Source organism: Physeter macrocephalus, chromosome 16, assembly GCF_002837175.3.
Source record: "Physeter macrocephalus isolate SW-GA chromosome 16, ASM283717v5, whole genome shotgun sequence".
Classification (NCBI taxonomy): domain Eukaryota; kingdom Metazoa; phylum Chordata; class Mammalia; order Artiodactyla; family Physeteridae; genus Physeter; species Physeter macrocephalus.
In genome coordinates this window covers 54,099,893-54,121,621 of record NC_041229.1, presented here as the reverse complement: position 1 = coordinate 54,121,621, position 21,729 = coordinate 54,099,893, and the positions used below count along the sequence as shown (strand labels likewise).

The following is a 21,729-nucleotide window of genomic DNA, read 5'->3' as shown; positions in this document are numbered from 1 at the left end:
CTCTGAGCCGCCCTCGAGGTTGAATCTATAAATCTGCACTGTTAGCGGAGCAAGCTGGAGGGTGGCAAGTTTAGCAAGAGGCCCTTGGCATCACAGTCTTGTTCCTCAGACACAGTAAGTCTGATGGGGACCCAGGAACCAGCAAAGTGAATCCGACGCTCTCAGAAGCTGGTCCAGGCAGGGAAGAAAGAGCAGAAAGAAGTGATGAGAGGCTACCTTCAGGCGATTCATCATCAATTAACCATCACTTCGGAAGGTCAACTTGACAAAGCAAGTGTGGAGTGCGCAGGGAGTTTTAAAGAGGACTGCACCTTGGGGCAGTCTAGCAAACCTTGGCTGAACTGGCTGAGATTCCTGCCAGAATGCTGTCCCTGCTGATCCCAAACCTAGGGCCATTACCTATGCCACAGTGACCCTCTGCCCAAGAGGTCCCACACAGACTGTGCATCTGCCTTCCCCTTCTGGGGTCTCTGGGGAGACTGGAACACTAGGGTGAGATTAAAATGGTCTCTTTCCCTCACACTGGGTTAGTTTCCCTAACAATATTTATTTTGCAGGGAGCTGTGTATAACGTGGGAAGATCGGCGGGCCGGGGGTCGGGGAGCTGAAGGAATACAGGGGAAGCTGGCAGGGAGGTGGGCTCAACTTTGGGTAGAAGACAGTCTAACTTAGTTTCTTCTTAGAAGAGGTGCCAAGCAGTTACATTTTTTTTTTTTTTTTTTTCCTGTGCAGACCCTGCCGTTCAAGCCAAAATTTCTGGCAGATGCTTGCTTGGCCCGTTAATGAAATGATGGGGCCTGCGTGGCCAGGCTGCAAACACATCTCTTTTCCCCAAATGTTCCACGCTTCAGTGACCACACAAGCTATGGACGCGCTTCAGGACTCACAACACAGTGGCTCACTTTTCACTGCAAAAGGCTTAGGTGGGCCCCTCTGCCCCTCCCCCAGCTCCCTCTAAGCGTCCTGCCGGAGGCGCCGTTCAGGCTTTAAAAAACAGGGGGCAATAAACTTCAGAAGAAGGAAGGGGGAGACAGAAAAAAGTAAGCTTGTTAGCTGGTGTTTTATAAACACAGTGAAACCTGTTAGAACAGAATTGAGAGGGAATGGAAGGGAGGAGAGGGGAGAGTTTGAAGGCCCAAGAAAACCCCACTATAAACACAAGGACTGTGAAAGGATGCTTCACCAGAGAAACAGAAATAATAAGAGGAATCAGTACCAGATGGCCCTTCTCGGGAAAGAAAGCAGGAGTGAAAACATTTCTTTTCAAACAATAATGTGAATAAATTGCTAAACCGCTTCTCTCTTTCTCTCCGTAAATGACCTTGCACTCTGGGGCACCGGCTGATCAGGAGAAGGACAGCTTCCCCTCCTTGGCCCACACGACATGGTGGGGCTGGGGAGTGGGACAGCACCACTGTTTCAGGAGGAATCTCCTCTTTGTTTTTCTTTCCTTCAGAGGGTCTTCACCTCAAGTGACTAAATGAAAAGGGAAAGCAGAGGAAGGTTACCACTGTCAGGATGAGAAAGCCAAGTTCCTTTGTTCAGGGGCCGGGCTCCTTGTTGGGCTCAGACAGCCCGAAGTAATCCTCATCAAAGTTAACAGGTCTGAATCAGGACCTCCAGCCACACTCGGGGTTTAGAGAGAGCCTGTCTCTGAGAGGTGATGGATGCTTTCCAGACACTAATCCCTTCCCATTCCCCACTCTTTTAAAATGGGCCCATTATAGCCTCTCATTTTTTAGGGGAAATGATGCCTGGAGGAGGGGATACTCATTAAATCCCCAGTGGATTAGAAGACTAGCTCTCCTTGGAGCCTCTTCCACCCGCTGGAGAAGGTGCCAGGGCCCTAGACCGTGGACAGTGGGAGGTAATGACTACTAACATCGTCCATCAGTTTCAAAGTCCATCAATTTCAAAAGACCTTGGAGGGCTTCCCTGGTGGCGCAGTGGTTGAGAGTCTGCCTGCCAACGCGGGGGACGCAGGTTCGTGCCCCGGTCCGGGAGGATCCCACATGCCGCGGAGCGGCTGGGCCCGTGAGCCATGGCCGCTGAGCCTGCGCGTCCGGAGCCTGTGCTCCGCAGCGGGAGAGGCCACAACAGTGAGAGGCCCGCGTACCGAGAAAAAAAGAAAAAAAAGACCTTGGATACAGTGAGTGGGGTGAAACAAGAAATGTGCTTCAATAGTCCCCAGAATAATGCTAATGATGTAAGAGCTAACATTTTTGGAGCATTTCCTATGTGTCAGACACTGAGCTACGTGCTTCCCATGAGTCATTTAATCTAGTCTTCACAACGACCCTCTGAGGAAGGAATTCCCATTTTACACATGAGGGAACTGAGGCTTGTAAGTGGTAGAACAAGGACTCAAACCTACGTCTGACTCCAGAGTGCGCACTCCCGACGGCGACTCTCTACTGCTTGTGAGAAGACCCCTCCTTTCATCGGGAAATCCCATGTGGTCGGGGGAAAGAGTGCCATGTCAGAGGTGAGAAGACCTGGACTGAATTCCAGCCCTGCCATCCACTGGCGCTGTGACTACGGGTGTGTCGCTGCCCTTCCCCGGGCCTCAGGTTCTTTGGGAGATAGAAGTATTTACTTATCTCACCTAGTTAGGTTTTCTCGGGAAGAACTGATGTCACCCTTAAGTCAGCAGTTCACTTCCTAGCCTCGATCTGCACAGGCATATGTCTACTTTATGAAGGAGGGAGACACGTTTATGAGCACCTAAGAGCCACACACATGAACACACACACACACACACACACACACAAACACAGGACTGAGACTGTGGAGGGCAGTGTATGGAGGTCTACAACAGACTCACACTTGAGAAATGGAGAGCCGAGGAACTTAAAGGGGAGGAGAAAGAGCTCAGGCTACGGAGCCAGAAAGCCTGGGCTCCAACCTGGCTCTGCCACCTAGCAGCCATGGGACCTTGGGCAAGTCATTTGACTCCCTGAGTCTCAGTTTCCTCAACTGTAAAATGGAGATGATTACCCTTCCCTGCTGGGGTTTGAAGCTAAAGGACACCAGGCTTGTAGCACAGAGGCTTGCAAACAGTAAGTGCTCAATACACACACTTCTCTTGCCCTCGCTGAGCAGGACCCTAATTCGTCTGTCTCCTCCCTGTAGGTTAGTGACCATTGCCGGAGGCGTCCTGGCTTGGGGGTGGGGGGTCCCAGGGCCGCTCAGGAGGCTCCCTCTGCTCCCTGGACGCCCTCGTGGCCCTGCCTGCGGGCCTCTATCTCACAGCGAGGTGCTGAGCTGCTTGCCCGCAGGTCTTACCTTCCTCGCAGTTCTCGCCCTTGTAGCCGGGGTTGCAGATGCAGGTGCCCATGATGCAGGTGCCGTGGTTACTGCAGGCCACGTCGATGCACTGGTTGGTGGGCACGTCGCACTCGGCGCCCTTCCAGCCGCTGTGGCACAGGCACCTGCCCTTCATGTACTGGCCGTTCCCACTGCAGAGCACGGGGCAGGAGGCTGCAGAGACAGCAGGGGAAGCCTGGCATGAGTCCACGCCCCATGAACCCCATCTGGCCTCGGTCCCTTTCTCTCTTGGGCTTCAGCTGCTTTGCCACAATTCCCATGTGTGTCCATCTGTTTGCTTCTCTTGCTTTATTTCATTCCAGTTGAAACACATCAGGAATTGTAGGTGAAGGTGTACAGTGCAGGGCCTGGCGCAGTTGGTGCCCACTGAATGCTGCTTTCCCCCCGTCCCCCTCATATCACTGGCGCTGCACGGTGGTCACCAGCATCCTTAGATAGGAGGCTTCAATCTGGTCCTTGGGCTCACTGGAAAAGACAGCTGGGCCTCCTGCCCTCCCCGCATCCCTCCTCCAGAACTCTCCTCCTAGTAGCACTGCATTTTGCTTCCCCATTCCTCACGTGCAGGACCACTTACTATCATCTCTAACCCAGCCAATCTCAGCTTTCCTTGCCTTTCAGGTCTCCACCCAAGCCCCACATGCCGCTGCCCCCATAAGAGAATAGCTGAGCCCAACCTGGCTCTTTAAAGTATTATCTTTTCCATTTTGCCACTTAGCGTAAAGGGTTTTGTGATCATCGGTACGAAGGACACTATATAAAAATAAATTATATTGCACTGTGCTGTAAGTACCTACCAGCCTTACTGAGATACAATAAGGCTGCTTTATACGTGACTCTTAACTTTAAGTGCATATGGGATGAGACACTAATTCTTCTTAGAAGGCATGACTCTGCACCACCTTCCCCCTGCTCCCACCTGGCTTTTTTCCTTTTTAAAACACTCAGCAGGTAATCACTGTGCTTCCTCAAGGCCGCTGGCTCTGCTGTCTCACAGAGTCTATTTCACGTTAGGGAAGAATAAGCAGAATCCGCATAGCAGCACCACGGCATGGTATTTGGAGGGCGCTGTTTCCTCGGCCTGGAAAACCATCTCTGCCTTCCACCAATGAACGATTCAAGTATCTCGTCTTAGTTCCAGCGTCACCTCATCTGGGGAGCCTTACTGGTCCTCATTCCATCCAAGCAAAGACCCTTTCATGCTGATAAGATGTTCCCCGCATCTAACCTTGCTCTAGGTGTGCTTCACTTATCACTGACTGCTTTGTCATCGTCTATTTCCCGGTCTGTCTCCCAGACTGAGAGGTCCGGGGCTTGGGTCTTGCTCAGTGTTGTAACCTCAGTGTCCGGCACAGGACCAAGCCCTAAACGGCACTAAGCAAACGCCTGTTGGATGAGGGAAGAGGTGGAGAAACCAAAGGAAGGGGCCATTTTAGTTTCCCCAAGAGGAGTGCCCAGTTCTCGGGAGTACAGATCTGCTTTGGCATTTTCCTTGTTAATTCTTCCAGGACAGAAACGAAGGCCAAATGCACAGGCAGATCACGGGCAGCCTTTACACTCTCCCTGTAATGGTTATCATTAGCATCGTACGTGCCCGAACAGAAGGCAACATTAGCGTCCTGCGTGGAGAAGAGCAGCCTCACCTCCCAGTCCCTCCCCTTGGTGGCCTCAGCCAAGACTCTGCCTGCACCGTTAGACGGTAGCAACTGGAGCAGCAACTCAGGCCCTTCCACGAGGTCAGAGACAAACCACACTCGCTGAAGACAAACATCAACGATGCTTGGCAAAGGCTGATCAGTCCCCCAAGGGGAAATCTACTTTTTAAAAGAACCCCCATGGCCACTCCTCCTGCTCCCACAATGGACATGGGGTTCCCTGTGGCTGCCCTTCCTTCCTGACCTCCCCAGTCATGCACCCATGGATAACACGGCTGGGTCAGCCAGGGCTCTGCCTGCGGACCTCCCTCTCAGGGCTTCAGAGGACTGGCTCTTGGGAGCCCTTCTCACAGGAGGCAGGAGCTGGCCTGGATTTCTGCACTTGCCCGGAGAAGTGGGACCTGAATGAACTGCCCACGGGGCCGCAGGGTGGACCTTGTAAGCTCACAAGCGGGGTTCTCACCTCGACCGCAGTCAGGGCCCAGGAAGCCCAGGAAGCAGTGGCAGGTCCCAGAGATGCAGTCGCCATTGCCATAGCAGTTGCTGGGGCAGTTATCCACAGATTCTGTGGGAGAAAAGAGAAACAGAGCTGCAAACGGAAGCTTCTTTACCCAAACAGAGGGCCTGGGAATCCAGCCTCAGGTTAACTAGGACCCACACATTTGAGTGCTTCTGGCCCAGTCAGCGAAAGGAATCAATAAAGTTAAAAATGATATATTTACTCTTACTGAGGTACATCTCAACTGACATTAAGAGACATGTTTGGGAAAACGTGTGCCTAAACCAATTGTGTATAAATCAACTTTGTATCTACAAACGCAGTAGAAATTTTTCGGCTACAAACATTGGGAGAAAATAGTTTAACCCATTAGTGGTTATCTTTGGAGGCTGGGTTATGGGGTGATTCTTGTGGTCTACTTGACACTCTTCTATGTTTTACATTTTTCTCACAATGGGCTGATGCTCCATGAATTTATGTTCTCATAAAGCTACTGGGGATTTGCAAATCTGTCTCTTCCCACTTCTGATTCTCCATCTATCAGTCCAGGCCCCAGCATCTCTCACCGGGGCTCACACAACGGCCTGATGGCCGGCCTCTCAGAGTCCTCTCCCCCTCTCCCCCTGATTCATTCACCGCCCAGCAGACTGAGCCATCTCTCTGAAACAATCTGATCCTGTCATTCTCTTACTTAAAACCCTTCAATGGCCCCCCATTTGCCGAAATGAAAAAATCCAAGCTCTTTCAAAATGCGTCAGAGTTTTCCTTCACGTTCCCTTTGCCGTACCCGCATCCCCAGCATCGGTAATCAGTGCCCACCTTCTGCGGGGATGCTACTTTCTCTAATTCTTCCTAATATTGTACATTCGGTATCGTCTCTGTGACATGCCAAGGAAATATAGGATTCATTTCAGAAAGATTTTAGTAAAAAATTAATCAATGTTTCGCAGCTCCAGTTAGTAAACCTGTTATCTAGGAAGTCTTTATTTGGAACAGCTCGTTTCTCAATAATGCTGGACATGGAATAAAGGAAGAAGCCACTACATCCTGAATGCCTTCTTTGTGCCATGTATTTCCACAAAGGTTATTTCAGTTCACTGTCACGAAATCTTCAAGCATGTATCAATATTCCTATTTTACAAACAACAAAGAAACGACAAAATGAGGAGGCTGATAGAGAGATGAAGTGACTTGCTGAAGGCCCTGGAGATACTAAGTCATGGACGCCACATCTGAACCCAGGCCTTTGGACTCCAACCCTGGTCTTCTTCAATGATGCCATGCTATCTCAGCCTTAAAGGAACTTACTCTTCAGCAGAAGCCAGGGATGAACAAGGCAGATGTGTGGGCCAGCGAGGCCAGTCCTGAAGACAGCAAAGGACCAGTTGGCAGGTAGCGAATTCTAGGACTTTCAGAGCTTGAAGGGATTGAAGAGACCACCTAGTCTAATAATCTCATTTCATTGAGAAGGAAACTGAGACCCATAGGGAGGGCAGTGACTCACCCAAGGTCTCCGAGAGAGTCAGCAGAGTCAAGTTAAAGCAGAGAAAAGGTTAGTGTGGTGGGGCAGAGCTAAAGATTCAACCTGTTGTCTTAGCTCCCAAGTGTAAGTCATGAAGCCAAGACTAAGACCTCTGTTAAATGAGATGTCACCATATGAGACATGAGTCTTACCTACAGGAAAGTTGTGGCTTAACTGGGAGACTGGGATAACAGCTGTCACCCAGGCAGCAGCATGGGGCGTGGAAGCTCTGCCTAGAGGTAAGGAGACCTGGTTCTGGGGCCCATTCTTCTAGAATCATGCTGGGTGACCTAAAGCAACTTCCTTCCCCTCTCTGGGTCTCACCTTCCTCATACGTGAAATGAAGGTGATAGCAGAGATGATTCCCAGGACTGCTTCCTGTTCTAAAATTCTATGAGCATCTTGCAGAAAAGGTGTCCTGACAGGGCATCAAGCCCTTAAATCCAGGAAATCACTTAGGGGCAATGCAATGGCAGCTGATATGGGGTAAAATTAGCAGAGGGAAGGCTTCCTGGAGGAGGTGAGCTTGAAAACTGGCTTGAGTATGGATAGATGGGGGAAAGGTGGGGGGATTTTGATGTGCTCACAGCATGGTGCATTTCCCAGAAAGGTCTTTTCCCAGTTGTCTGCTGTTATCAACTTAGAAAAGACTGAAAACATTCGGGGAAAGGGCTCAAATGTATGCTTCCTTTTGTGAGCGGGTGGAAAATTTCCCTTGCTCCCTATCCCTCTGCTAACCTGAGCAGCATACGACACTAACACAGAGTTAAGAACAAGAGGGCCTAGTCTAGCCTGTGTTCTCATTTCAGGGAGTCTGAAGCTGTCTGGGACCTGGTAGAGCAAGGCTCACGAGCCAGGGCCCTGAGCATCTCTGCTCTCCATTGGCTTTGCCTGGAAGAATCCATAGGCCTTTAAGTCCCTAAAGCCTCTATGTTAGGAGTGGTTTCCGAAACACTGTTTTTATAGAGAATAACTTAGGACGTTTCCTTTTGAATATTCTTTTAAAAATAAGAATTTTGAGTAAAGTTTAAGGCAAGATTATTTTCTCTTTGGGCTACTGGCTAATGGTACAAATGGAGGGTGGGTTCTATCTGCAGTCTTGCAGAAGGAGTACAGGACAGAGAGGCAGAAGGCCTGCTTCCAGCTCTTGTTCTGCTACTGAAGGGCTCTGGGACCTTGGCCACAGCACTCGATCTACCTGCACCTGTCTCCTCGAATGTCATCTCCTCTGCCAAGACTTCCTCATTTCTTAAACAGGCTAAGATGCTCCTGGGACTTTTTCTGTCACCCCTATTAAAGCACCAGATAGGCAACACTGTTGACTGTGAGGACAGGACACCCTTGAGGACAGAAACCGAGTATATTCACTTACACATTTGCCCTGGTATCCAAAGAAGGGTCTCAGTAAACGTTTGCTACTGTCCCTGAAAGAATTTGGCTAGGTGTTCTCAGAGATCCCTCCCAGATCTAAAATTCTATGGTCTAGGCCTTCTCAAACCCAGTGCTAGAAAATATGTCTCCTCGGGCTTCCCTGGTGGCGCAGTGGTTGAGAGTCCGCCTGCCGATGCAGGGCACACGGGTTCGCGCCCCGGTCCGGGAAGATCCCACACGCCGCGGAGTGGCTGGGCCCGTGAGCCATGGCCGCTGAGCCTGCGCGTCCGGAGCCTGTGCTCCGCCACGGGAGAGGCCACAACAGTGAGAGGCCCGCGTAACGGAAAAAAAAAAAAAAAAAAAAAAGTCTCCTCATACAAGTACCATAATTTCCAGCTGTGTTTTTAATAGGATCAGTTGCAGAGAAGTGTCACACTAGATTTTGATTTATGAAGTCTGTAAGACACAAACCTGTTAATTCACAGTCTTCCTAGTGAAAAAGTAAGGCAAGTATATTTTCTGTGACTGAGTATCCTGTTGGTTGCTGAATCTGACAGAATAGAAGGCTGTTTGCTACAAAACTTGCCCCAGGCTGTTGGTGTCAGAAGGCAGAAGTTTTAGGAGACATGGAATAATTTTATGACAGCAACATGGAAGTAGAGACATTTGGAGAATATTTCTTTTTGATGAAATGTTTTTGTATACAGTTTTTCTTCCACTTGAAGGGATTTCAACTACTTGGGGTCCACTTGGAATCCTACAAATAATGAGTCTCCATTGACCAGATATCTCTATGCTAAATGCTAGTACAGAAGGGACACTCACTAGCTTGGGAGAAGTGTGAACTTTACTGCATGAGCATGTTGTGTTTTCAATTAGTGTCTGGTGAGTTTCTTCCCCCTATAGTTCCTTCCTGCTTTGCTCATGTTCACACTGCAGCTGCCTTCATGTAGTACAAGGTGTACCTTAGATCTGCTCAGATCTGAATGAAAAATTCAGCTGCCTGTAAATAACTGATTTTCATAATTGGGTGTATGGTATGGTAGAAAACGGGGGCCTTTCCCCCCAGCTTTTGCTTTTCTATCATAACAGTGTGTTCTGCTAGGAAATTTGATTTTCAGGAGCTTGTTTTTCCTTCCATCAATACTGGAATGCAGAATTTAAATGTTTCCTGAGCTCAGTCTCTGGACATGTGTTCTGAGTGGGCGTGTTCTCTGGATGTTGACTAAAATATTGCTTGAAATACAAAGGGGCATCTGCAGAAGGAAGAAGAGACAACAATGCTCCTTCCCGGAGAAACCGTGGGAGACGGGAAACTACAGAGGCCTTTGGTGAAACCACAGCAGTGCCTCATTTTGTCTGCTCACCACGCTTTTCCAGAGACAAATCATTAGCATCGCCATGTCAAGGTGAAAGATGATCACAGTTGGTAAGTATGTCCTCCTGAGTCTAGGGCTGATGCCTGGGAAAGCCTGCCTTCGTTTGCCACCTTCTGCTTTTCTTATTTGAAATCCCGGAGCCTCAGTTTTGCAGGAAACAAGGAGAGGCCACAGAGGGAAATCCTGCCTGGAGGAGGACTACTGGGCAGTGTAATTGCCTACTGGACTCCAGTTTCACAGGGGCAGTTATACGAGAAGGGGAGGAGAGGCTTTTCTCCTTTACTAGCTCACTGTGGTGTGGACACACACACCTGCTTCATGCCCTGCCCCGAGCAGGCAGACCTTTGCAGTGATTGAGCCTGAGGTTGAATTCCAGCACCAAAGACAGAAGGAACCAGTTGTGAGTGAGGTCAGAGCCCACTAGCCATCCTTGTCTCTCTTTTCTGCTCACCCAGCACTTATCCCCCAGCCTCCCCCAGCACCTCCTCCACGTATTGCTCGCCTGTGATGTGTCCCAGCTAATAGAAGCCTGCGCTTGCTACCTACAGCTCCTTCCTCTGCTTCTCTTGTCTCTCCTTAAGCTGTAAAAGTGGATGTTGGCAACCCTTTGGAGGCACTTGTTTCAAGAGCCAAGGTCTACCTATTGCCCAAGAGAGATGCACTCTTTGATGCCTCCTTTTGGCTTCTCTTCAGGAGGATGGATGCTAATGCTCCAGGCAAGAAGGAAGGAACATGGACTCCAGAACAGCCAATTGGATGATTGGATACATCGCCTTGTCTACAGCTGGTGAAATTTATACTCTAGGTTACATCTATTACATCCCCTTTGATCCTGAAGCCCGGGCTGGGTTTGTTGTTGACAACCAAAAGAAGAGAGGGGAGGGGGCTTCCCTGGTGGCGCAGTGGTTGAGAGTCCGCCTGCCGATGCAGGGCACACGGGTTCGTGCCCCGGTCCGGGGGGATCCCGCATGCCGCGGAGCGGCTGGGCCCGTGAGCCATGGCCGCTGGGCCTGCGCGTCCGGAGCCCGTGCTCTGCGACGGGAGAGGCCACAACAGTGAGAGGCCCGCATAACCGCAAAAAAATAAAATAAAAAAAAAATAAGAAAAGAAGACAGGGAAACAAACTAGACAGCACGGCTGGGTGTTAATTCTACAGTTACTCTAACAGGGACCCTTTCATTCCCTCAAATGGAACTGTGAAAGGTCTATCATGTATTCTAATGTATTCCTTATAATTATGAGAATTAGGCACTTTTGCCACCCTTTCACAGTCTCAGATGGAGACTGAGAGCTGAAGTCACTTTCTCAAGGTCACACAGCTGTAAGGGTGAATCTGGTAAGTGAACCAAGTTCTATCCGAAGCCAAAGTTTGTGGTATATGGCCTGGACCAAAATATGGCATCCAGTCCCATATTAGCTATGAGCCCTATGGACAAGGAGTCTCTAAACATCAGTTTCTTCATCTGTGAAATGGGGTTAATAATAGCACCCACCTCAGAGGGTTATTTTGAAGGCAAATAGTGCTACGCTGTGCATGTAAAGAGGTTTGCCCAGGACTTGGCAGAGTTGGTATTTTGGTTTTAAGGAAGGTCACACATGCTTTCCGTTTGTGAACCAAAACAACACACTAACTTGGTCTAATGAATCCAAACAAGGCAATATGGGTTATTGGGGGTAAACACACATACACACATGAAACACACAGAAACTCTCCACAGTAAAAACAGGAAAGCAAACAAGCAATGTGCTGAATGTGATGAAGGCAGGGTATTTGGGTAAATTTCCTCCTGGGGAATAGCACTGTCAAAGCAAATTAAACCTGTTGTCTCCCAGAAGCCCAAACACAGGCCAGCTCATGCCAACATCTGAATGAACTTCTCCCCCCGTGCACTCCAGATTGGCACTGGGCAGGTGCAGGTGCTGGAAAGCTGTTCCGCGGCCTATGAGGCATCAGTCTGTAGGTGCCCCAGCTTTCTTTGCAGATGATGGAATTCAAAGGCCTTCAGTCTGCAACAGTCTAGGTCAATGCAATGACAAAAATCTGACAAAGCCTCTGACAGCCCGGGCTTGAAGCCAGTTCTGCACTGGCATTTGAACTGGGAGAATCTCTTTTCAGTCCTACCCAGAAGTCTACCAACCACCATTAAGAGCAGCTCCAAGGAGGGATCTAAGAAACAGATTGTTCCCTTGATTATATTCAGTCTTGGTTCTTTTGTTAATTGTTTCTTTGGGGGCAAACCAAATTTCACCCATGAGACTGTGAGCTCCTTGAAGACATGCATTATGTCTGGTTCTCCAAAGAGGCTGGTGAGTGTGACACACAAAGCAAGTCCTCAGTAATGTTTGTTGTATTGAGAAGCTGAGCAGGAGTGCAAGGGGGAAATGGAGGAAAGAGGTCAGGGTCATGGGCATGGCACAACAGTCAGACTCAAGAGAACAGCTGGTGGCCAACAGAGCTGTGGTTTCCTTGTCCTATATTTTTAGATGTGCAATGTCTAGAAGAATGCAGGGAGTGACAGAAGTTCAACTTTGCATTGCACTCTCAGACCGTATTTGGAGCTCAGCTGTTCACATCTGGGAGGCACATTTAAGAGCCCAATAAGATAAACTGGAGCATGTTCATCGAAGAGCAACCGGATGGTTAAGAGAACTTGAAATCACATTGCAAATACAGAATTCTTGAGAGAACTGGGAATTTAGCTTACTAAGGGAATATGAAGGCTGCTTAAAAATAACTGAAGGGCTATTATGGGAAATAAGGATTAGACTTTTGTTTTGTGGCCCTAATAACTTGGCTTGGGTCTGATGAGTAAGGACTATAGTCCTTGGGCAATGGAGTTGGTTTGAAAGAAGAAAGAATTTTGTAAGAGAAGAATACCACTTACTATGTTGGGTTATCTTCTGTTGATGTATATGTATCTACCTAAATATTGTAAACTTCATGAGGGCAGGAAATGTGTTATTCATCTCTGAATCTCTAGTAAACAGTCATCCTTGACTCAAAGCAGGTCTTAAATGAATGTTTGTTAGTTGAATGGCCAAATGAACAGGCTATGTGAGCTATAAGGTCATATATTTTCAGTCACTGATGTACTGCAGGAGAGGGCAAATTAATGACTGGGATATTGCAGGGATATTAAAGATAGACAGTATAGCATCTTCCAAATCTGAAATCTCACAGTGCTATGAGTCACGGTGTAAGGGAACATGCCTGGATTGGATCAAGAAACTTGGGTCTTTACTTACAAAACAGAAATAGACTCATACATGGAAGCAACCTAAATGTCCATTGACAGAGCAATGAATAAAGATGTGGTACATATATACAATGGAATATTACTCAGCCATAAAAAAGAATGAAATAATGCCATTTGCAGCAACATGGATGGACCTAGAGATTGTCATACTAAGTGAAGTAAGTCAGACAGAGAAAGACAAATATAATATCATATGATATTGCTTACATGTGGAATCTAAAAAATTGGTACAAATGAACTTATTTACAAAACAGAAATAGTCACAGATGTAGAAAACAAACTTATGGTTACCGGGGGGAAAGGGGGGAGGAATAAATTGGGAGATTGGGTTTGACATATACACACTACTATATATAAAATAGATAACTAATAAGTACCTACTGTATAGCACAGGGAACTCTTCCTAATCCTCTGTAATGACCTATATGGGAAAAGAATCTAAAAAAAAGTAGATATATGTATATGTATAACTGATTCACTTTGCTGTACAGCAGAACCTAACACAACATTGTAAATCAACTATACTCCAATAAAAATTTTTTAAAAAAGAAATAGACTCACAGACATAGAAAACAAATTACTGGTTACCAAAGGGGAAGGGGGAGGAGGGATAAATTACAAGTTTGAGATTAGCAGATACAAACTACTATATAAAAAATAGATAAACAATAAGGACCTACTGTATAGCACAGAGAACTACATTCAGTATCTTGTAATAACCTATAATGGAAAATAATCTGAAAAAGAATATATATACATGTATATACACACACATATATATGTATAACTGAATCGCTTTGCTGTACACTTGAAACTAACACTAACACAACACTGTAAATCAACTATACTTCAGTAATAAAAAAAGAATAAGAAACTTGGGTTCTCATCCTACTCCTGCCACTACCTTCTGAGGCAACCTTAGCCATGTCCCCTTTTTCTCTCAGGAACTTTCTTTTCATCTACAAAATTCATTAAATTTATTCAGCAAACATTTATTGAGCATCTCCTCTGGCTCAGGAAGTTTCTTGGTGCAGTGGATGACTTGGATGATCTTTCAGGTCTAAGATCCTGTGATCTGATGCATCAGATCAAATTGTCACTACTTAGAAAACTATACTAACATGAAAGAGATGAGAAAATAAATCATCATGATGTTTATGGCCTGAGGGAGAGAAAGGAAGTTTGCTTCTTTAAGGGCAGACTCCAATTTTTTAAACCTCTCTCTGTGTCCTCAGATAACTGGCCTCACATTATAATCTACTGTGTGAGAGGGGCCTCCAGCGAGTCACTGAGGCCAAGGGCACAGGGATAGGAATGAAGAACAGGTGCCTCACTGGCTGCTTCTGGCTAAGAGCTCCTACCTCTCTCCCCGGGGCTGTTGGCAGCAGCTTTCACAGATGCCGGAGTCCCCACAGTTGGCTCTGCTGCCTTTCCCAGAGAACTCTGCACATACGTAGTCTGTGGCCATGCTCCATGAGCATATGCCAGGGAGGCCACTGAGACACACGGCAAGTGGTGATGAGACTGCCCAGTGCCATGCTGTTCAAGAGCACAAGGGCCTTCTAAGGAGACGTACATGCTCTCATGCTCGGATACACTTTTCCTTCCTTTATAGATGTATCCATCCTTCACCCACAGCTCCTTTTGAGGAGCGATGCTCCGCCCGCAGTTCCTGCCTAAGCAGTAGGCACAGGTAGACCAGATGACCGGCCACAGCTGATTGGACTGGGACCCAAGGAGAGTCATTTCATAGGCTGCCCAGCGCTCTATGACGTGGCCTGGCGCACAGAGGCTCTGGGCCAGTCAGAGTCCTACTCTAGTATTTGAAATCAAATGTGCCCAGGGAATGCGACAGCCGGTCAAAAGAGTGGAAGCCAAGAGACATGATGGAAAGAGAGGGGCTGGGGAGGTTCTTCTGGCCAGGTAGGAGCCCACGTTCAGAGGAAGCAGTCCTGAGTGAGCAGAGGAAGCCAGCCTATTGGCTGGGAGAGGTAAATGGAATGGCAGCTCAGAGAGAGGCATGAGGTCACACCACCTACGAGAAGAATGACGGGGACTGGGGAGCAGACTGGGCTCCCAGAGGCTTCTCAGTGCGTATTTTAGTCCCAAGCCCTGTGAACCTTTTTGAAACTACCTCACCACCGCACCTGCCTTTCCTTGAGGTGGGCTGAGTGTGTTTTTGCTTCTGGCAACTGAAAGTACCCTGACACATCTATTCGCCTTGAACCTTATCAGCTCTACCTGATAGTTATCAGGCTTTGATGGTAATTGGTAAGTGCAGGACAGGATGTTTTTAAAGCATTTCTGCATAGAGTTGCATACAGTTGTATTTGATCCTTACAATAGCTCTGTATGCAGGAAGGGAAGGTGCTCTTTATTATTCCCCATTTTATAGATGGGAACACGAAGGCACAGAGAACTCGCTCAAGTTCATGCAGCTAACAAGTGACAGGGCTAGTATTAAAATCTATATTTCTCCTCCCACCTAATTGAGGGATGCCTTGACTACATCACAACTGCCAATCCAATAAGAAAACATGCCGATCCCACTCCTTTTGCCTCCAGTTACAGAGGGAGGACGACACAAAGGATGCTGCCAGGGCCAGGAAATTCCAAATGGTACCTAATTTGGTTTTGTTAACTGAAATTCTGGTTTTAAAACATACCTGTCAGCATTCAAATATCAAAATGTGTCTCTTGCCCCTCACGTTGTATCATACTTGGGCAATAATATTGTTCCATCATTTGTTCACTGATAATTCATTCAAACAAGTCTCTGTTAGTTCCACTGTGCTGATGCCATCAGGAGGACCTGAAGTGTGGTCCTTGTTCTCAAGGAGCCTTTGGAGTCAGGCAGATCTGGGACTAAATGTCAACTCTGTTACTTCTAAGGGTGAGACTTAGAGAAAGTCACTATCCGAGTCTCAGTTTACTCATCTGTGGAATGAAAAAATCGTTTGTCTTACACACTTGTACAGATTAAATAAAACCACTGTGTATGTGTGTGTGTGTGTGTGTGTGTGTGTGTGTGTGTGTGTGTATAAACACACACCTGGTACATGATAGGTGCTCAGGAAATGTTGCTTGCTCCTGTCCCTAGCATAGTTCTTTCCAAACTTTATCCTGTGTCAGTCCCCTGAGAGGCTTGTTAAAACATGGATTGCTGGGCCCTACCCCCAGAGTTTCCGATTTAATAGGTCTGGGTCCCAGGTGATGTTCATGCCCTTGGTCTGGGTACCACCTTGAGAACCACCGGTCTGGAAGAAAGGCTGAGATTTTTGCACACAGGTTTATAAAAACAAGCCAGAGGGGACTGAAAGATCTAAACTATGCAAGAATGCAAAAGAATTCATGGACCACTTCCAAAGAGAAGGGTTTGATCCTCCAGGAGGGAGTGCTTGAATAGCTCTTAAAGAATAGGCAGCTATTTGAAATGCAAAGCAGTCCTGGGCAAGATGGGGGTCGGGTGAGAGCCAGATCCAGAGTAATCATCTTTGCTACTCCCACGAAGTGTCCTGCTATTATGCCAACCTCACGTCAAGTCTGTCTTTGGAACAAATTATTTAAGAAATCAGTTTTGGGTTTTTTTGGTGTGTGGTTTTTTTTTTTTTTTTTTCAGTTTTTTAAAAGCTCAACTTGGCTGCTGGCTAGAGAGTTCCATCTAACGAGCATCACTTTGTGTTGAATTATTCTGTGATGACAGACAATGGAGGAACAGAAAAAGGTTCTGAGGAGGTTGGGTGGGGACTGCTAATTATTCTCCAATCTTTTATCCAGGCTTGTCACCAAGCTTGACGCTGCTTACAAAGCACATAGAAAAACAACCCCTCAATCCCCCTCGCATGTCATGTCTGAAAATGCACAGAAGGATGATGTAAAGATGACCTAGACACCTGCAGATTAAAAAGGCCCATGGTGGCCTGGCCTTGGCTTGGAAAATGGCAATGTCTGGTCGGCATCACCTCTGGCCTGAACCACTGCATCAGCCCTCCAAGCGGACTTCTGTTTCTAGCCTTGTCTCTGTCAGTCTGTCCTGCACCTGGAGGCCAGAGCTGTCATCCTGGAATTGAGTCTCTTCGGGCCACCGACAAGGCCACTGTTCCTTAGCATCTAGAGTTGATATCACAAACCGGAGGCCTATGGACACTTTTGTTTGCAAAATGTTTTTAAAAATTTGAATCAGTTGCCAGAATTTTTCAAAAAGGAGAGCTCATAGAAAAATCTGAATGGTGGCTTTTCTTGAAACATCGGAAGATCCGGCATGGCAGCAATCTCTTCTCATTTAGGAGAGGCCCAGATACCGTGCTTGTCCACAGCCCCAACCTGCAGCTTCCTGCACTGCTGCCACCCTCCTGGGTCCCCGAGGCATCTGAACATAGGACGCCAGCCCCGAGCAGCGCTTCCAGACGTCACTTATTTGGGTGCTGCCTTTACGTTGTTGCCATAGCCACACACCATCTGTCCTCTTAGTCACTTAGTATTTTTAGACTCATTTATTTTCTTAAACAAATTTATTTTAAAAAGAAATTCAAAATAATAGTTTGATATACCTAATTATATTTTTTCTAGTTTACTAAAATAAAAACCCAATTTTTGAAGTAGAGTCTGTCTATGCATAATATAAAATCATCTCAAGAACTATGAGAAACACTGGAGGGGAGAAAGCCCACATTTCGGATCCAGGAGGTGAATGCTCCAATTCCCTTTCCAAGCTAGCTTCTCTGCCACAGGGGTCCTCCTCATGTCCTCTCTGTGTTGCTGCCAAATTGCTCCCCACCCCCGCCCTGCTCCTGAACCCACCCGCCCTTTTCAGCCTCCCTGACTGTGCCCACGCTGATGACTTCCCCTGTAAAGCCTTCCCCTCAGCCCCTTCCCCTTGTCCAAGTCCTACCTAACCTTCAAGGCCCAATTTAAATACCACCTCTTTCATGAAGCCTCCCCAGATTCCTCTTAGCAAGACAGACCTCACAGTCTCTTATCTGAATCTAAACAGCAATTTATTTCTATCCTTCGCTTATCACCTACTGCTGTCTACCTTGCAGTCTAATTATTTATGAGCACGGCTCCTTTTCTCTAATAAGTGGCAAACTTCTTGAGAGGAAGGGATCCATTTCCCACCCCCTTCCTTGTCCGTGTCTCCCCAGTGGCTGGCACACCGCCTTGTCTAGAGCGGCTGTTCACTCAATGCTTGCTAAGTATCAAATGACAAAGGGCCATGTGTGGCTGACTGCATGTCCTCTGGTGTGTCCAGCCTCAGACTCTAAGGCTGGGCTCCTTCTGTGGGGCCTGGACTGTCTACTTCCTTGCTGATTTCTTCTTTTTTAAAAATTTATTTTCTAACGTCGTTTTTATAAATTTTTTTCAAGACCTGTGGCTTCACTTTCATATCTCTTCCTCTGGGCCTGTTTCATTCAGCCAGACACAATATTGGGCTCTCTACTCGCCAAACAGCACTAACCACATGTTTTGGGAACATGTAGTAATAAAACTTTGCAGGGCCCCCATTCTTCTCTCCAGCAAGAGCTGTCAAGATGGCGTCTGTGAATTATGTGTTTGAATTACTTCCACCTGGACATAACACAATAAAATGATTAACAAGATGGATATATTCTCAGACTCTGGTGGATTTTTCTTTACAATACTTATCATGCATGTTGGTCAGTCGTGCGATGACTGGGACAGTACTTCTTTCTTATTTATCTAGTGGGTAACACTCAATGTAATAACTTGGGTCTATATCTTTGGGCCAGAGGCCAAGTTGGACTTCTGCTTGACACCGAAACCTATTAGAGATCATGGTAATGTAATTATATGTTCAAGTTAAACATTTTATAGCTGCTCTAGCCACAGGGACATTATCACTCCCCCAGCCTGTAGGCAGAAACTGCCCAATGGCAAAAGTGAAAGCTACATATCTTGCAAGGAATTGAGAAACAGTTGCTGTTGCGAAGTTTATGGAACCTTCCGGCCACCTCTGATTCTCTGACAGAAGCAAGACTTTAAGCCACCAATATACTAGGTTATGACATAAATGTTAGCCCCTGTCTGGGCCTGACGTGGAGGAGAAGTCTCCCAAGTTCCCTAACCAATGAAACGCTGGCCAGGCCATGTGCCAGGCTGTCCTCATGCTGGAGCACTAGACCACAACCCCTGTGGCTGGCCAGCCTTCCTCCCAGGTCCTGGGTTCCTTGCACTTGTCTACTGGGTTGGAGTGTGAGCACACCCAGGTGTGGTCAGCTGGGTCCTGCCTCCTGGGCTGAGTCTCCAGGCCCTCTGTTCCTCAGAGCTGTATGTCACCTCTGGCATAATTCGGCTTCACTTGTCTGGAGCTCCCTGACCCATGACTGAGCATGGGCCGTGCAATCAGAACCTGGGTGTGACTTCCAGTTCTGACCCTCACCAGCTGGGCAACCCTGGGAAAACCATTTAGGGTCTCTGAAGCCTGGTTTTCTTACTCACCTATCTCATAGTGGGGTTGGGGGTAAATGAGATAATGCACGTAAAGCAATCAGTGGGGCTTATGGTAAATGTCTCATCAGTGGTAGCGGTAAAACGAAACCAAGTCAAAACACATCAAACAAAGTAAACCCATTTTTGGCTAGGCCAAATCAGAGGCTGTGTAGTGTAACAGAACGAACACAGACTTTACAGTGAGACCCCTGGCGTTCCCATCCCACTCTGCCACCTCCTATGTGACCATAAGCAAGTCACTTCACCTCTCTGTGCCCCAGTTTCCTTTTCTGAAAAGGAGGCATAGGTGTTATAGTATAACAACTGTAGGTGTTACAGTATTAACATCTGAACCCCTATGGATGGGGGCCATGGACCCTTCTAGGGGGTTAGTATTTCCTGGCTGCCCCCCAGCTGTCCTCAGCTCACTCCTCCTTCATCAGGGGCTCCTGGCATGTTGCACCTGAAGGTGGGTGTACTTTATGACAACAGGACAGAGGGAGCCCGAGAGCTCGGGAAAGCAGCAACCAATGCTCCAACACCATCTCCACACAGGACTGGCTTATGTTATCAGGACCCAGCTGAGTCCATGTAGATTATGTTTCTTCCACCTGCATGACACACTACAACATATGGGATGTGTCCACATGGAGGTACCAGGGTGCTGGATTCTCTCTTCCTTTCAGCTCAATCCTCTAAGGTATGGACGAACATTCCACAGACATCACCCTTCCTTTCTGTGAAAGATGAGTTGTAAGGGACTGGCCTTTCCTAGAAGCACCCGGGGACATTTCCCGTGAACCCCCTTCATACTGGCCAACCCCTCGCTTCTTCCCTCTGTTACCTCTCACCCTGAAGACCCTGCCTGCGGCCACAACAGAGAAGACCAGTTCTGCAGGCTGGGACTGATCCATCGCTATAACCACAGTGTGGGCCCAGTGGCCAAAGACAGAGCATGTGGGGACACACACACACACACACACACACACACACACACACCACACACACACACACCACACACACACACACACACACAGAGGGGCTCTGTTAGCCTGAAGGTGGTGAGGGCTGATGCTGAGCTTGCTGGGTCTGGAGGCTTCCAAAGGATATAGCAGAAGCAGCCAAAACAGATAATCACCTTCCCAGGGAACAGACTCCCCCTGCTGAACCTTCTGCCTTCCCTTGGGGTTGGGGTAAAAGGCCCCTTGACTCTGAGCCCTGCGTCTGTAGAGGCCGTATCTCTGGCTGCATTAGCCTTAGAGGCTGCGGAGCCTCCTGTCACTCGGCTCTCCACTCCTGGCGCTGGCCAGCGTTCCAGAGGATGCGGGGGCATGTCCTCTCCAAAGCAGTCTGGTCTGAGGGGATGGCTGCTCTGGTCATCTGACGGTTTGGAAGGTCGAGGGGGAGCATCTTTAATTCATGATGGCTTAGTGTAACCCCTCTTCCCTCCCAGACCCTGGGGGAAATCCCAACTTTCACACTCAATTGCCGGGACAGCAAATGAAGAGAAAGACACTGGGCAGAGAACACTCTCAAAAGCATCCTTTGAGAGTCAAAGACGGCTTTGGCCTCTCACTCTTCCACCTAAGCCTCTTAGATTTCTAGTGCAGATACAGGTTTTTAATAATAAAGAAATAAATTCAGACACTCAATAAGGTAACAATAATACTAATAATAGCCCTCACCACCATCCTCTGTTGAGTTCTACTGTGTTAGGTACTGTGATAAGCATGCTAACCGCATATATTATCTCATTTAACTCTCACCCCAGCATTGACGTCGGTATCATCATCCCTGTTTTTCAGATGAAGAAATGGAGGCTTAGAGAGTTGAGATGCCTTGCCCAAGACTGCAGAGCCCTAAACTGTTAGGTCTCCCAAACAACTAGTTACTGAAAACCTACTATGTGGCAGGTGCCAGATTAACTGGTTCAATTGCTCCCTTCTCTGCACCCCCCCTTCCCACGCTGCTCAAGCTATGGTACGGCTCAGGTGAAACTGCACTGCAGGTAGCTGTCTCCACGCCCGCCTCCTCCAGTGCAATTAGAGCTTGGAGGGCCGAGGTGGGGTCTAAGCCCCTCTGTAGCCCCAGGACCCACTTCGTGGCCTGGTGAAGGGCAAAGGCTTGGTAAATGGTTAGGTGAGATAGAATGAAGGCACAACCTCTGTCCTCACTGTCTGATCCAGGTGACAAGAAGATGGGTAAGTTTCTGCAATGGATAGAGCATGTGGGGACACACACACACACACACACACACACACACACACACACA

General features: G+C 47.7%; 1 protein-coding gene across 1 annotated transcript in view; it reads right to left on the bottom strand.

The window, feature by feature from the left end:
- TENM4 (teneurin transmembrane protein 4) overlaps window positions 1–21,729 on the bottom strand; it is a 758,990-nt gene that overhangs the window by 158,012 nt on the left and 579,249 nt on the right. The window contains exons 14-15 of the mRNA XM_055091504.1: window positions 5,443–5,544; window positions 3,286–3,480 (exon numbers count right to left, since the gene is read on the bottom strand). Coding sequence (XP_054947479.1) covers window positions 3,286–3,480; window positions 5,443–5,544 — 297 coding nt within the window. The remainder of the gene's footprint in view (window positions 1–3,285; window positions 3,481–5,442; window positions 5,545–21,729) is intronic.